Source organism: Thalia democratica, chromosome 2 (assembly GCF_965202585.1).
Source record: "Thalia democratica chromosome 2, ktThaDemo2.hap1.1, whole genome shotgun sequence".
NCBI lineage: Eukaryota > Metazoa > Chordata > Thaliacea > Salpida > Salpidae > Thalia > Thalia democratica.
This window is the reverse complement of record NC_139166.1, coordinates 33,455,346-33,473,673: the sequence shown is the minus strand read 5'-3', so window position 1 is coordinate 33,473,673 and position 18,328 is coordinate 33,455,346. Positions and strand designations below refer to the sequence as shown.

At 24.8% G+C, this 18,328-nt stretch overlaps 1 protein-coding gene across 1 annotated transcript; it reads left to right on the top strand.

Annotated features, from left to right (window-relative positions):
* Window positions 1-9,624: 9,624 nt before the first annotated feature.
* LOC145849777 (protein yippee-like 5) lies at window positions 9,625-17,306 on the top strand. Its single transcript, XM_082954827.1, has 3 exons — window positions 9,625-9,811; window positions 9,958-10,094; window positions 16,706-17,306. The coding sequence occupies exons 1-3, from the start codon at window positions 9,671-9,673 to the stop codon at window positions 16,794-16,796; spliced, it is 369 nt and encodes a 122-aa protein (XP_082810953.1). The 5' UTR covers window positions 9,625-9,670; the 3' UTR covers window positions 16,797-17,306.
* Window positions 17,307-18,328: the final 1,022 nt, after the last annotated feature.

Here is an 18,328-nt window from a genome sequence, read left to right as displayed (position 1 = left end):
ACAACTAAGCAACTTTTTGATCAACCCAAGAATGTCTGATACTTATTAGTATATATGCCTGGACAAGAAATTAAACTGTAATTTTGGAGCATGACTCGATAACCAAAAGTTTTTTTGTAAACCAGATCTATAGACCGAACTTTTTAAGCGCTTTTTTTGTCCTTAAATAAACAATATACAACAAGCTTCTTATAAATTCAATATGAGCTATTTAAAGTAAACTAAAGACTTTTTTTGTAGTTTCCCAAAACTTTCGTAACGTTATATTAGAGTTTTAAACTTTCAATAGTATCCTTATAACTATGAAAAAAACATTGCAGTTTAAACGAATTTTAGAAGTAATTTAAATGTAACTTAAACTTGATCTAAAATATTGAAAGCTGTACAAAATAAAAGACAAAATTAGTACTATTTATGAAAATAAAACGTTTTTAATATTTTTAAAAGTCCTTGTTGAAATAAAATACTTTATATAACACATTTTAATACAAGTTCCGTACAATTTTTTTTTAGTTACAACATACAGTAATCTTTTGTTTTTTATAGCTCTAATAATTTAAATGACACAGTAATTTTTTGTATATTAATAATTTTATCACCGTTAAAAATTGATACTGACTTATTAGAATCTAAAATACTATTCTGTTTTTATAGCAATTAAAATATTCTCTAAATCAAAGGTAGCTATATGCAGGTCAAAATGTGTATGTTAAAAATTATACAACGTGTTTACTATTAGTCTAAACATGTATCTTTATTACTTAATTAAGTTTTAAAAGCTTAACTTATTTATGTTTTAATATAAATAACATAAAATATATAACTCAACAAAATAAGTTCTAATGTAACATACTCAAAATAAAAACTTTTTCTATTTTCTTTATGAAAAAAATAATTAATTGATCAGTTTTGTATATTTATATTTAATAAGATAGATTGAAAATGTTATTTGTTCTACTTATGTAGCTTTTAAAAAGTAAACTAAATATTTATTGTAAAAAAATTAACAATTTTTGTTAAGATAAAGCTTGTTATATATAAAAAAAGAACTTTTATACTTTAAAAAATCTACAAAGTTATTGTTTTATACTCATTATATTACTCAGTTTAATTTGCTTTCTAACGATAGTTTTGAAAGTACTTTAAGTTACATAATAAGTGTATAAAATAAAGTCTGCAATTTTTTTGAAATATATATATTCTTTATATATGAGTATTTAAAAAAAAGTCTTGGTCGATAGCGCTCGATAATTTCAATTGGAGCTTAATATTTATTTTGTTATACAAAAAAACAATAGGTTAATACGACTGTTATTTTATACGACTGTATTTATATAAGGTAAAAAACAAAACTACCTTTTTAATGTGTAGACTGTCGATTTATGATTTTGATTTTACAATCTATAATTTTTAAATTTTTATGTCGTTAGTAATAAGACACCTACCTGCCTACATTGTTGCAACACGCCACACAGTTTTAGTTTAAGTTTTGTGATAATTTAAAACATTATTCGTTCTAACTATATAATTAAGTATATAAAATGAGCAAATTAAGACTATTTTTTCAATTATCTAAAAGTATATCAGTTATCATATCAATATTATTTCAGTTTGTTTAGTTATCTCAGTTTTGTTTTCATTATGATGAATTGTTCTAAACAAAACGTTAAAAGGTATCCAATTGGTGTGCGACTCAATAACCAAAGGCTTCTTTGTGCTCCAAACCCTAGAAAAAATGTTTTGAGCGTCTTTATTAGTAGTTCAATAAACTATTATTATAAAGTTTTTGATGGCTAAAAAGGACAGTTAAATTTACAAAAAAGCATATTCCACGATATGCAAACTGCTACTGACAAATAACTTTGAATGGTTTGTTTAGGTTTGATGATTATATTTTTATTTAAATATACAAATTTTACTCTAATTCATAGAAGATTTGTTATTTATAAAACATATATTTAACAGAAAAAAAAAGTAGCTGTCATTTAGAAACTATTTAGACTTTTAAAAGTATAATCGAGTATTGGCTAAGGTACTTTTTATACTTTGAATTTGATTCCAAGTCAACAAATAAATTATTTTAAAAATATTATTTAACTAAAAAAATTAATTAACTTATGTTAATTGATTGATTCTAAATTTCTAAAGTATTTTTCTGTTGCACTTTCTATAAGTGTAACCGTGAAAACCACCTAAAAAATTTAATGTTAAGCTAGATAGTAAAACTGGTAATCTAACTAAAAAGAAGATGTTTAGTATTAACATTGTTCTGTTAAAAGTGCAATTTTTTCTTTAATAATGATTTATAAGTTATATTTTATTGCTTGTCAAAAGGTTAAATAGTTAAAACAAAAAGTTTTGTGTTACTTTTTTGTCTATATCTAAATAAATTCTTTTCAACTTTTTCTTAAGCTGTGCACATTAAATTACTCAAAAATAAGTTCTATGCACACTAGACAATAAACAAGGTTACCACACACACAGAAAACGCAGGATATTTTGAAGGTTTGAAAATCTCAGGAAGACTCAGGACAGCTTAGAAAAAATAAAGATATTTTTAATGCTATTTTTAAACTTAGGCTGACACTCAAAATGGTTTTGTTTTTAAATAAAAACCTCAGGATATTTCTAGATTTTTTTAATAATCTCATGACATACTTTTTAGAGTTTTTGAATGAGATATAGTTTCAATATTTTGTTATTTAATAACCTTTTTTTGTTGAAAAACTTGATTAATGTAATTACCTAGCATATTGTACTTCAAAGATTAAAGAAGTGTTTACCTTATTCTTTGATCTTTGTAGATCATTGTAAAAAAAGTTTTATGAAAATAATAAAGTATAAGTTAGGTAAATTTATCTAAAGTTGATCAAGTTTCGTTCATGTTGGTAGCTTAAATGATACACATTATGATTACTTTGTTACTATATAAGTTTATAAAATTTTAATCCTTGTTAGATTTGTGCTCTACTGATTAGAATTGCTTGAAATATATTTAGTTTATTGAAATATGTGTCTTGTTTATCTTATAGTATATTTAATACAGGCTTATGAAAGAAATAAAGCTGATCGATAAAGTTCACATAAGTAAATACGTCGAATAAAACAATACAATGTACTCTTATTTTATTCAGGGTATTTATCTTATGAATTAGAAAAAATATATAATCGCAATATAATTGAAGATGAAACTATTTCACTCTAGATTTTAAAAAAGACTTATACCGATCAAGTGTCACTCATACTCAACCAATAAGACTACCAACAATTAGCATCAATAAAAAAAACAGAGTATACACATTAAAGTAATAGTTATTAGTTAATTTATAGTGTAAAAAAATTTAACTTGAAAATTATCTGATAGATTTCTGAATAATTATGTATCTTAGTCCAAATTGAAGTCCCTGAAGATAGTTCTGTACTTTTAAGTTTCTGGGTACTTTGTTGTCTCCTACACTCTACAACAAACATAAGGTAAAACATTTTTCAAGGACAATTAAAGTTCACTTCTGTATAATAACTTTTTATTTTGCAAGTTATTTCACATATAGATATGAATGTCTGTTGCTTTTGTTTTTAAAATTCTTTTTAAAACCCCTTTCTTACTTTTTTTGATCCATATTAAAATCTGTAGATTTCAACAATTCTGTATTTTTCCTGTGAGATTATAATTATTAAGTATATTATTTATTGAACAATAAAAGAAAACGCTTAAAAAGTACAAAAATACCTTTTGGTAATCAAGTCTTAGTAGATTGCATTGAAGTTAAGAACAAAATGATAAGAAAAAGACTAAAGACCGTAAACACTATTTACTCTGGGAAGCAATTGTTTATTTATTAAAAAACTATTATATGATTTTGTAGTTTACTAACATTACTCAAATAAGCCTATACACTTACTGGTATTATATCTTTTCTAAGTTTGTGCATAAGTATTCCTAAGTATGAATTAAACATATTTTAAGAATCAAATTTTTTTTGCTATTTTTCTACTGCTAAAAATTTTAACATAACTTTAAAATGGCTTTGTTACCCTATTTGTAGTTTTATTAAATCACAGTTTTACCTCTATTTGCCTTACCTAAACTCAGCAAACCATACATAATATGACTCATTAAAAGTGATTTAAAGATGTAGTACTATTATTATTGTATTTAAATAATATATTTTTAAGTATAGTTCAAGAAAAATTTGGAAAGTTATCAGAACCAAAGCTTTGACTTTCATGGGCTATGAGACAAGTTCAAGTTAACATAATGTTTTGTACATATCACTTAGATAATCATACCACAAGCTTTTGATATACTAAAATTTTTATTAAAATTTGTAAGTTAGTTTCAACCTAATCCCACAATCTAAATCTAAAGTCATCTAAGACTAGTTTGGACTTTTTGTAAAAACTTGGGCTGACTCATGCTTGTTTAAAACTATTGCAAAAATCAAGCTAATTTAGACATTTTTTCTTTAAACTCAGGATAGTTTTTATGATAAAGTTATTTTTTTTATTAAGTCATTATGTTATTACTTTATAATTTTGTTTTGAAGCTTGATTAAAAGTTAGTTTTTATAATTATTGGCTGATATTTTTATTTTTTAATTTACACTCAAACTAGTTTTTGATCACTTAGGCTAGTTTTTTGCCTTAACTAGTGGTAGCCCTGTAATTATTTCATTTTCTAAAGCATCAAAACCAGAAAACACTTTTATATATTTTTGGACTATTAGACAGCTTTCTGGTTTTTATTTTTTTTTACTAATGACAAAATCTAGATATAAGCTATGTGCAATTCCAACTGGATTAATAAAAAGTTCTTTCTTTTTTAAATTTTTTGAGAAAAGTGAAGGTTTTTTTCTATTTGTTTTTTATATATTTATACCTTCCAAGTTCTATTAAAGTCAGTCATAACATTAGAAGCTTGCAAAAGGTGTATCATGTTCTAGTATGAAAATAACATTTGCTTTTATGATTAGTGATGCTTTTCTAAAGACTAATTAGAATAAAGTTTTAGAATTTTATGTGAAACAAAATATTTATTCTGCATTTTTAAAGATGTCAAATGTATATTTTTAATACTTTAGTTTTTTACAAGAAAAAAATACCTTTAATCACTTTTTAGATTTTACACCTAAAATTTATGGTTTTAAACCATTGATTTTTTTATACAAGATTGTATAGAAAAAAACAAATTACTTATTGCTTATTTATTTCTTATTTTTGATAGGTATTTCATATAAACATCAACTTCAAGTAATTTCTTTTACAATTAATTCAATGTTAGTGTTAAAACAAAAAAACATATAATTTGCTTATATTATTTACCAATAATATTTTGTACAAGTTGTGAAATGCTTTATAATGTGAAAGATAAAACTTACGCAGTATGATAAGCTTTATATTTTAAAGTGTTTTCTCATTCATTAAACTTGAGGTAATCTTGAAATATCTAAAAAACTTATAGATTCTTATTTATTAATTGTGCTTATTACAGATTATTATTATGTGGTTTAAATGTTTACTCAAGAAAAGTTTAGGTCTAGTCAGACTAAAAGTTTTCTGTAAGTCAAATTACAGCAACAACTCTACTAAGCTGCAGTTTGTTGGACATTTTACTCAGCCTCTTTCTTCCAGAAGTGTATATCCAGTTGGTCAACTGTTCTTGCACAAAACATTTGGTTATCGGGGTATCATTCTTCACCCTTGGATTGCCAGCGTTTATGAAAAAAGAAGACAAAGGAATAGTAAAGTTCAACCCAAAGGCAAATTAGCGGGCACTTCATTAAATGTACAAACTTACTATCAAGTTTTAATGGATATGAGAGATTATCCTTGTCACCAAAGTGAAAATGCATTTACGTTTACAAGTCTAAATGTTAGTGACTCTGTAAATCTTATTGATTACATTCCTGGTATAGACTATGTTGATCACAACAATATTTTACCATACAAATCAGACCTAAAAAGTCCTATTCAGCATCAGTTGTTTGAACACTTTTTTGATTTAAAAAAAGACAAACAGTATGGTGTTTCAAAGACTTTTAAAATGTGGCAACAGGAAAATAGTAGTTTTTTAGAAGTTGATAAAGTATACACTAGTGTCTATAACCAATTGAAAATTGTAATAACTCCATTTTATCTAGGGTTTATTAATGAGCTCATAGGGAAAGATGAACACTGGTGGAGGTACACAATTTGTGTAGAAAATATGGGTGATGATGAAGTTATTATTGAGCAACGTCATTGGAAAGTTATTAGTAATGGTTCAGTTAAAAAATCAAAGAATTTAGGAGAGGAGAACAAACCTTTAAAGCTTAACAAAAGGCAGCCAATTTACATTAATTCTAGCCACATTTCATTAGAAGCATCTAGTGGTACAGTAAGAGGCATGTTAAAAATACGTCTCAATGATGGAAATAGAATAGATGTAAAGACTCCTACCTTTTTCTTAGAAAGTCGATGTGCATTTCAACCTTAATAACATTTCAATTTTATTAGTCAATAAACAACTAAATTCTAGTTTTAGAATATTCATAGACAATGTTTGTAAGTATTTTATTTTATGACAAATTTTAAGCAGGTATCATTTAACATAACTTTTTATATGAAGTACTTGAGATTATGTTTTAATTGATATCTTTTTAAATTAAACATTAAAGTGTTCTTTTTAATACTGGCTATGTTGTGTTAAGAGTTACTAAATTAAAATTTGCATTATAAAAATAAATAGCAACAAAAGTTAATAAACTAGTTTTTATTTAATGTTTGTGTAAAAGTTCTATTAGAAAATAAGTTGAATGTTTGTCTGTATAATTATACAATTTTTTATATATTTAAGAATAGCCTAATACTATTTAAAATATTTTAGCTGAACTGTGTATTTTGATACGTATTCAGATAATTTTTATAGTTATTTTTAAAGTTTATTTATACTATTTATAAAATTTGAATGTTAAAAATTTTAATACTATAAAAAATTTAGAGAAACAACTACGAAATTTTACTTTTATAAATTAGCTTTTACTACATTCTTTCATTTAGTATAACTGCTATTCCTAGCAACTTACATAATTTTAGTTTTTTTTTTCAGAAATTGAAAAAAAACTTTTACAATATTGTTTTTTAATTAAGTGTAGTTCAATAAACAGCAAGAATACAAATGCTATGATAGAATTTCGTCATAATAAAAGACCAGCATTTTTAAAAAAATTATAGTTCAGTTTTTGCTGTTGTACGTCTGTAAAGATAACTCTTTGAATTAGGGACTTTTATACTCTAATTGTTGTACTGAAAGTTTCATACAAAAAAGTATTCAAAAAAATATTTCAGTTAGAATAGTGTCTTCAAATCCTCAAATTAGCTACATCTCAAGCCCGTAACTTTTAAAATTCCTTTAAATACAAATTTTAATTCCTTGATAAAACTTTACTAAAAGTTAGATGTTTGATTTTGTTTAAGTCTACCTGGCCGAAATTTAGGCTTGGCTTAACTGTTTTTGAGTGTTCAATCAGCTTAATACATTAATTAAGATTCTCACAACTCGAAAATAGCATGTAAATGATCTTAAAAGGATATTCAAAAACATAGTAAAGAAGCATTTGATATTCTAAAAAAAGTTTGACAAAATGCACTGTAAATAAGCAGAATGTATTCTAGATTATATGGTAGTAATAAAAGAAAAAAAAAACAGAAAACTATTAATTTTTACATTCTTTACTCTAAATTGTATACACTGAAGTTGTGAAATTGTTTCTAAACCACCAAGACAGAAACAAACGTGTACATTGATTTTTTTACAAAAAATATTTCAAAATATCTTGTAGCTGCATTCTACTAATATAATTGCTTTTTTAAACTTATTTTTTATAAGTATTAAGTAAATTTAACTATTATAATACTTATCTAATTACAAAAACGTAGTTTTTCGGATAATAATGTGTTTTCAATTATTTAAAATAAAAGTTATATACTATATAAATGCTTACTAAACAATATCAGTTTAATACAGACACTCTGTATAACACTTTGTATTTACAGAAACTATGTGTAAAAAATATATGTAATTATCCCTAGATTTAAACCAAGTGTGTTAAATTTGTTATCAAATTAGTTTTTAGCCTTTGTAATTTTATTATAATTTATATTTGTGCTTTATTATTTACTTTTTTTTTCTACTTATACTTTCTTACTTTTAATGCTTTGTTTTTAGCTCTTGTTTAAGTCATAGGGGTAAAATACTTCATTACAATTTGATCTCAATCCCAATTTTTTTAGTTTAGCTAGCAGTTGATTTTTACTTTAAAAAATATTAAATTGACTTTCAAGATTTAAGGGTACAACTTCAGAGAGTTAAGTATGCTTCAAATGGAAGGACTAATTTGAAAAGACAAATAAAAAACAATTTATTAAAACATTATTAAGAAATTATTTTTTCCAGCTTATTTTCAAAACAATCAATCTTTCTCAAGTTTTTTCAGACTAATCTTAAATTAAGAATAAAGACTTTTTCAAAACTTAGATTAGAAAAAAAATTAACAAACGTTTTTAAATTCGGATAAAAATTGTTTTTTTTTAATCGTTGTGATACGATTTTTTTTAATTCAAGGAATGCTTTTTTTAAATTTAAATTTATTTGTTTAAAAATGAAAGGAAAAATACTTTCTGTCTTTTTTTTAAAAGCAGAAATGAAAAGTGTGTTCTCAGTAGGTTTTATCTAAAAATGTTTACTTAACGCCATGGTTCCAGCTTTATTTTACGAAAGTTAACATTAGACCGTATATGAAAGCTATAATTATATACTATATTACGCTTTTCACAGAATAGAAAATATTAATTAAGTTTGGAGATGTGTCAGTTAAAAAAAAGTTTTCGATACAAACGTATGGAGGAAAAGTTTATCATTGATGCATTTCTAGGAACTTTGAAAAATCTACTAAAATCTACCTTTCCTCCTTTTTTTAATCAATTAAACTCAAATTTTTAGGAAATGTTCCTTGTATTTACAGAAAAAAAAAATCTATTGTAACAATTTGAAAAAACTAAAACTTGAGAATTTTATGACCAAAAAAAGTTTAAAAGATGAAAAATAATAATAACAAAAATTCCTTCAGTAAAAATGTTTATTATTTAGTTAATATTAAACTGAGAAAGTTTCACAACGATTGCTTTAAAACTGTAGGAGACGATAGATTTTTAATCAAGTAATCTTTTCTTGCCTTTTTACTTTGAATAAAAAACCTATTTAGCTCTGCGAATTTGTACTCTCATATCTCAAAAACAAATTTGAATACTACAAAACGGTAAAAAGCAACTGATACTTAAGTTCAAGACTTTCAAAATAAAATCGACATGTTAAAAAGTGCCATACCATATATGGCCTCAACTGTCTATATCTCAAAAGTTTTTTGTTAAAAAAAATTTATTTTAGTGTATATAATTTGAACTTTAAAATAACGTTCATTGTAAAATTTAAAAAGTGTTGGACTTTCCAACCAAGCTAAGGTCTTATGTAAGACAACTTAAAAACTTACAAACTACTATTTCTCCAGTGTTATAAGTAAAGTAAAGTTTTTAGTGTAAATTGTTACAAGTCTTAGAGAGATTGTTTTGTATATAATACAGATAATACTAACTACTATAATTAAGTAATAGTTTAGAATATTAATTATAAATAATGGGTCGCATATTTTTGGAGCATTTAGGTGGTACAAAATTGTTTTTATGTGGAAATTGTGATGCATCACTTACTAACAGAGAACAACTTATTTCAACGAGATTTACTGGCTCCACTGGTCGAGCGTTCTTGTTCAAAAAAGTTTGTTTTAAAATGTTATATCGTTTAATTTTTTGAAGTATTAAAAATTCGTAAAATCAATAGGTTTAAAGATTTTTAATATTAATTTCTACAAAATAAGGTTTGGCCATTTAATTTTTATACATTGTGTAATTTCTGTCTGCTAGGTGGTGAACTTGCAGTACAGTGATGTACAAGAGCGGGATATGTTGACTGGGAAGCACCATGTAAGAGATGTATCTTGTAAAAACTGTGGAGCAAAACTTGGATGGTTTTACGAATACGCTGATGAAGACTCTCAAAGGTAAGATAAAGTTTAGAGGCAATGACTTTAATTAAAGTTTTAACTTGTATTAAGTTTACTTTACGAGGTTTTAAGTGAATATAGAAAAGGTCAAGTGTATTTAAAAAATAAGCAAATTTATATATTAGCTTCAGAACTACTTGCTTTTATTTGAAATAGATGATATTTATTTATACAAACTTAATTAAAATTTAAAGCTCAAGATTAAAATATAACTTAAAAAATTATTTTTCCTATGTTTAAATCTTTAAACCTCAAGATTTTTACAAGTTGATTTTAAACTGTATGATATATTTTGGACTCTGGAAAAATACATTACCAATAGAATATTTTTCTAAAGACTCAATAAAAAATAGTTTTTATTTAATTATGAACGAACACATACAGCTTCTTAAATTCTACTGACTTTTAACTATTGTTTGTTTTAAATATTGAAAGGTTTGAATAAGATTAAAAACAATTGTAGTAAAAGCTTTTTAATGTATTGAAAATAAATTTCCTTTGTTTTGATAACACGTAAGAAACATATAGAATATAAGAAATTGTTTGTTTTTGCATCTTTAGCTTTTAGTTAGAGAACAATTAGTTAAGACGGGAACGGGTCTTAATTGCACAAAGAAAAATTGCACGAGTGCACAAAATTGCACGAAGCCAAATTTGCACGAAGTCAAATTTGCACCAAGCGTCAATTTTTCACGAGTTACATTTTTGCATGAGAGTAAAAAATACAGAAAAGAAAACTAAAAGATAATTTGATTAAAATAAAAAAGAAAATAAAAGTTACTGACCGAGGGTAAGTGTTAGGGGTAACAGTGATAGTAAAAAAAAAAACTAATAAAAAATATTATAAAAAAAAATAATTAAACAGAAAAAAAAAGCTACCAACCGAGGGTAAGGGTTAGGGGTAACAATAATAGAAAAAAAAAAATTTAAGAAAAAAAATTATAAAAATAAAAATTAAAAAATAACATACTGACCGAGGATAAGGGTTAGGGGTAACAGTGATAGTTAAAAAACTAAAAAAAGAAAAATTAAAGTTAATAAAAATATTATAAATTAATGAAAATTAATTTAACCTGTGCAAAAATGTCTCTGTGCAAAATTTTGTGCTCGAGCAAAAGTGTCTTCGTGCAAAAGTGACTCTTTGTGCAAAAGTATCTTTGTGCAATTTTGTCCCCTCGTGCAAATTTGACAGCTACCCAGTTAAGACATAGAGGGAGGAGTAAATAATTTTTTTACAATTTATCTTTTTTTCTAGAGTTTTAACTAAGATAAAAGTTGCTTTTTACAGATTTTAAAACTTCAAAAATAATTTTTGAGATATAGTCGGTTAAAGTCAGGGAGTACAATAGGTTCCTTATAGGAGGTGCTTACTAAAACAGCAAATAAATAGAGATCACTAAAAATATATCTCTCCTACGTTTTTGAGATAGATACCACAAGTTTTTAGAAAATGTTTTTTGCTATACATAGTTAAACAGTTTAAGAAAAAATTTAAAAAACATTATAACAAAAAATAAAAAAAACAGTTTTTTTTTGTTACTTCTTGTCATAAAATTTTTAATTTTAATGAAACTTTTATGACAGATCTTCAAAAATACTGCAAGGAACATTTCCTAAAAATTTGAAGTATCTATTTCAAAAACGTAGGAGAAGATAGACTTTTGGTAAAAAAGTCTTTTTTGGCCCTTTAAGTTTGCGCCTCCCATAAGGAACCTAGTGTATTCTCCGACTTTAAGCAACTTGTAGTTTAAGTTCTAAATAATAAGATCAAGTTATAAAAAGTCATTTCCTCTATGCCCTTACAAATTATATCAATAACAGTAAAAACACCACTTCAAATTTTTAAATTTTATTATCAAAACAGTGGTTCTCAAAATAAATTTTTATTTGAATACAATTTTTTTTATTTAATTGAGGATCTCATTTGAATTATTTCAAACGAGTGAGCATTGTTCTGACTATATAATTTAAAACTTTGAAGTTTAATTATTCTCCTTGATATTAAGTCGAGAACTTTTATTGTAATCTCTAAAGTAAAAAGTACACAGTAAAAACACTATATCATATATTGAAACTAAGCTAGTTTAATATAATTAAATTTTTGTATATTTAAGACCACTGCTAACTTTTAAAATATAAATTAAGTCTGATCAATTAGTTTTAAGTTCATCAAAGTAAGAAAACTTTAAGAACGTTTTATATACCTTTCAGTCTTTGTTTTATTTTAGTCTATTTAAAAATCTTACTAAAATTTTAAATAACGTAGTCAAGTAATTTATAAATCGGTTTCACAGGACCTTTTTTAATGCCCATGACTAAGTAGTTAAAAAAATTGTATACTATAATATAAATGTTTCTTAATTTATATTTATTTTGAATTATTTTATCAGTATTTTTTTAAGAATTTAGAATACAGTAACCCGCCAAATAGGTACGCACTTTGAACACAGCACAAAAGTGCGTACCCAACCAGCAGTACGTACCTAGTAGATTTTTGTCTTTAATTACATATAGTAAGCCTAATACAAACACTATAAAGTTTACAAACAACATGTATGTTGAAATTATGTGTATTAGAAGTGTTAAATATGTATTTGATATATGTGTTTATATATGTATGCTTTATATTCAACCCACGAAGTTTTTTTTAATCTATCTTGTATTTCCTTGCACCTTTGAAATTAACATGGGACATATAGTTAATTACTAACTTTGAATAACTAAAGATTTATGAAAATACTTATCATGCCTGTTAAATTGTTTTTTACCATAAAAGCTACTTTAGGGTTATGAAGTTTTCATTCTGCTTACTTATTATTTAAAAGTTGTTGCATTTTAACTGGTTGTCTTCCAGAATAAAATAGTGTTCTTTTCTTAGAAAATTGCGTGGTGTTCATAGTAGACTGTTGTTTTTATAGTAATATATTTAAGAAAGAGTATTTAACAATTTTATTTATTTTATAAGTTTACTTTGTATTAACTTTGTTTATATGTAATTTATCATGGTTACTGAAATCTCAGATCACTTTGGCTAACCAGGATAATTCAGGCTAGCTTTAAGTTTTTGTTTTAATCATTGTATATGCAAATTTAAATTACACTGTTTGTTATTTTCTTTAAATAAACAGACTGCAATATGTTTGTTTTATAAATTTGATATACAGTTAGTAAGTTCATTTCTTATTTTCTTGTTCTTTTAGTGTTAGTTTTACTTAAGTTTAACACAGTATATATATATATTTACTTACCACAGATGTTCTTGTGCTAAAACTTTATTTCAACTAACGGCGTTTCACTGCTCTCAAATAAATTTAAGAACAGATCTACGGAGTCTATAAAATGTTAACACACATTAGAAAAAAAGCAGAAAAAAGTATGTATAATTATGTATAGTATTTATCTAGGTAGTAACTATAAATGGACTTTATGGTTTAAAAACAAAGTTTGGGATAAAAGCATAAAATTATAAAATTGTCTACAAAAAAAACAAATTTAATAAAAGTAGGCACTAACCTCAAAAAGCTCTAAGAATAGGCAAGTGTTAAAAATGAAAATTAAATTGAGTTGTGCAGAAATGTTACGTCATAATAATTTTAACAAATTGTTCAATAATTTATACAGCTTAAAAACATGAAGTATTAAACTTGCAAGTATATGTGAGTTTTGTGAAATAAATTAGTACATAAATAGACAGTATTGTTTCAAAGATCAAACATGCATCCAACGGAGTAAGTAGAATTTGCCCGACTTGCAATACAGAAAGAGCAGTAATTGCAGCAAAAGATAAAGACCTACTTCTGAATAAGCGGCAAGATTTATCGAATATCTGTCCCATTAACCGACGATTCTACTTTAAATAACTCTGTCTATTTATGTACTAATTTATTTCACAAAACTCACATATACTTGCAAGTTTAATACTTCATGTTTTTAAGCTGTATAAATTATTGAACAATTTGTTAAAATTATTATGACGTAACATTTCTGCACAACTCAATTTAATTTTCATTTTTAACACTTGCCTATTCTTAGAGCTTTTTGAGGTTAGTGCCTACTTTTATTAAATTTGTTTTTTTTGTAGACAATTTTATAATTTTATGCTTTTATCCCAAACTTTGTTTTTAAACCATAAAGTCCATTTATAGTTACTACCTAGATAAATACTATACATAATTATACATGCTTTTTTCTGCTTTTTTTCTAATGTGTGTTAACATTTTATAGACTCCGTAGATCTGTTCTTAAATTTATTTGAGAGCAGTGAAACGCCGTTAGTTGAAATAAAGTTTTAGCACAAGAACATCTGTGGTATACATTCCGATAAGCTTAGCTTATCAGGATCTCCAGGATTTAACGCCTTATAACGTTACATCTTATATATTTACTTATATAAAAAATGTAAGTAAATAAATATTTAGCTCGAATTCAATTTGTCGAGCACTATCGACCAGAATTTTTTTTAAATCTTTAATATATATATATTTATTTATTTATTAGAAAAAATAAGATTTTAAAAATACTGGTACATATGTTTTATAAGACTAGACGCCTTAATCATCAGCCACTTAAATTTAAAATAAAAAGCACTTTGCTAAACATAGATGCAAAAGTTATACAAAAAAACAGTATGTCGTAATATTGTGCATTACAAAAATTCAGTACAAAAATCGACCTACCATCCAACTTTCAAACAACTAAAATTAACTAAAACAACAGTTAAGTGACTCTAAAATACTTCATGGGCTCAGTAGAAGGTGTTCAAGTTTAAATAATAACCTTATTTTATATATATATATATATATATATATATATAGAACTAAAATACACAAAATAAACTTTTGCTTGGGACAGCTGTTTCTGCGTGTAATACAAAATATTATATATTATACGCAGAAACAGCTGTCCCAAGCAAAAGTTTATTTTGTGTATTTTAGTTCTATAATTGGCACCTACGAAAAGTGGAGAGCCTCTCTCACCATCAACGGACTTAAAAAAACAAGTATATATATAAGAGATTAAGTTATTTAACTTGATAAATCAAATCTTTTACACTGAGCAATTTTTAACTTTTTATCTTAGTTTTATCTTTATCACTTTCAATTATCTGTCCTAAAATATAGTTACTCACTGAAGTTTTATGAATTTTTGCCAGTTTATTGTCGATTGGTAAATTAATTTTTGCACAATCCGATTTGCATGATTTTTGATAGTTTCAAAATTACGTCATAATCTACTTATGCTAAATTTTTAACTTTCATCTGTGTGTTTTGTTTTGTGCTTTATTTTGAACTTGTTTTGAAGCTGATGAGTGCATAAGCACAAAACTCGAGTCCTTTAGGTTTTACATCTTGAAATAAACCTTTTTATTAATATAGCCCTTACGGTGGGCTCAGTGTGAAAGATTTGATTTATCAAGTTAAATAACTTAATTCTATATATATATATATATATACAATTAGAATTAAGTTATTTAACTTAATAAATTAAATTTTTCACACTGAGCCCACCTTGAGGGCTTTATTAATAAAAAAGTTTATTTAAAGATGCAAAACTCAAAGAACTCGAGTTTCGTGACTATTCACTCATCAGCTTCAAAACAAGTTCAAAATAAAAGAAGCGAGTTTGTATCGTATAGTTATATGAATTTTTGCTAGTTTAATGTCTGTTGGTAGATTAGTTTTTGCACAAGCCGTTTTGCATGGTTTTTGATAGTTTCAAAATTACGTCATAATCTATTTATGCAAAAAATTTTTACTTTCATTGGTGATTTTGTTTTGTGCTTTATTTTAAACTTGTTTTGAAGCTGATGAGTGAATAGTCACGAAACTCGAGTTCTTTGAGTTTTGCATCTTTAAATAAACTTTTATATATATATATATACATATATATTAAAGATTTTATAAAAAATTCTGGTCGATAGTGCTCGACAAATTAAATTGTAGCTATGTATTTATCTAATTTTATAAAAACAATAGTTTATACAGCTGTTTTATACATGAAATTTTATATTTCATGTATGAAACAGCTGTATAAACTATTTTTTTTATATAATTAGATAAATAAATAAATATATATATTAAATATAATAACTTTGTTTTAGTACTTCTAGGTTTGCGTTTTAATTTCAAAGTAAAATAAAAAAAGCATTTTGAACACATCGTTTTTGGCTTAAAAGTGCGTACCATACCGGCAGTTCGTACCTAGTAAGTGCGTACCTAGTTGACAGGTCACTGTATATCAAACAGTTAAAAAAATCAATCAGTGAAAATATTGAGGTTCAAAGGTTAAAACGTAGGAGAAATAAGTTGTTCAGTAAATTTTTAACTTTTAGAAAAGTTTAATAAGTAAATAAAAACTGTTGTAAAGTTTTAGTCTATGCTCTATAATTTAATTAGTCTCGGTATTTTTAATATTATTAAGTTTAGATACATTCTGTATTTTGCCTTAGTTAACATGATGGATAACAACTAAAGTTGAGAATTATAACTTCCAGATTTTAACTTCTCTTACAAAATTACAAGCATGTATCATTAATAAATTGTTATTTTGATAAAATGAAATGAAATTAATGCATTTATCTTTTTAATTTTTTTTGTATTTTACTGAAGGTACAAAGAAGGAAGAATAATTCTAGAAAGAGCTCTTATAATTGAAAGTGATGGTTTTCCTAATGACCAACTAACTTTTCAACAACGTTAAATATAATGACAATTTTTCAAGCGTGTTAAAACACTAACAAGTTTTTAGCAAAATTAATTTTATTTAAATAATTTATAGTAGTTTTTTTTCTTAATTTTTTCATGTTAATTTATTTAATTAATATATTTTTAAAGCTAAACAGCCTGCATTTGAAGTAATGGTTTATATTAAAATTAATTTAAATTGTTTTTATATACAGAAAAATATTTAGACAATTAATTTATTGTTGTTATTTACAAGATGCAAATACTTTAGAATTATTTTTCTGTAGTTTCATACCTTAATTCTCGAAACTATTTCATTAACTTGTAGCTTAAAAAAAAATTAAAAATAAAACAAATAAATTAACAATTCAAAAAGTACTCAACTTATTAAAAACTTTCGTTTTTCTGTGCTAATAAGGAGCACAGTTTTACGGAGTCTTACAAAACATTTGGAAATACAATTATTTATTTAATATTATTGAAATTATATGTAAAATTTAAGTGAAGTTTTTTTACAATGTTAATACAATCGGGTTTACTTATTATAGTATACTTACATGGTACAACATTTTACTTTAGTATTGCTGAAGTTGATAATTCTATATGTAGAAAACTTAATTTAATAAAGTTGTAAGTTTTTATTAGTGCAGAAAATATTTAATTACAACTCTTAAATTTACTAATGACATTTGTGTTGTGGTTTTTTACCTTGGTTTTTAATAGGCAACCGAAAATATTTATCTACAAGTAGGTCGTAAATATACACAGTTTCTATAGTAAAAAGTAAATATTATTTTCCGAATTTAAGAATCAAACTGGACATTATAAAATGAAGTTAAAGATATTGTAAACTACTTAAACTTTTAAATTTTTTAAACCTACCTGTTAGCATGAATACTGAACACCATGGGTTTGGTGTTATTTAAACGGTAATCTTTTTTTTTGCTTAAATTTCTAGTTTGTTTTTTTCGCCGATTTTGATAAAGAGTATAAAACCGATTGTTACAAACAGCATTTGATATCAAAAATATGTTTTACACTTGGATTCAAATAAATACTCGAGCTTGACTCGAGTTGAAACCTGCAATCGTTTGTTGATGGTTTGAATTATTTATAATAACCTAAATTTTACACTGTTTTTAATATTAGTCAGGGTTGCCAAAAACAATTTAGGCTAACAAACTTGGAATTTAAGAAATGTTGACAAGAACCTGATTTTTAACAAAATCACTAAAAAGCTGGAATTTTAAACAACGTTTACATGTAAAGTAACGCAATTTTGATTTGACACAAAAATTCTATCATATAGATAAAAAGTTTTTGTTATCATAAGACTTTTAAAATAAAAAATCATATTATAGTAGCTTAAAAGTTTTCAATGTTGTTATACTATTTAAGACAGTTTTTACCTTAAACTTACTTTTATACTAATAAATAAACCAAAAGCTTGTAATTTTTAAAAATCTGGAAGAACTTTTTCAAAAACCTTTGGCAACCCTAAAAAGTTTATAAATACAAATGTTTTATGAACTGATAATAATTGGTAGC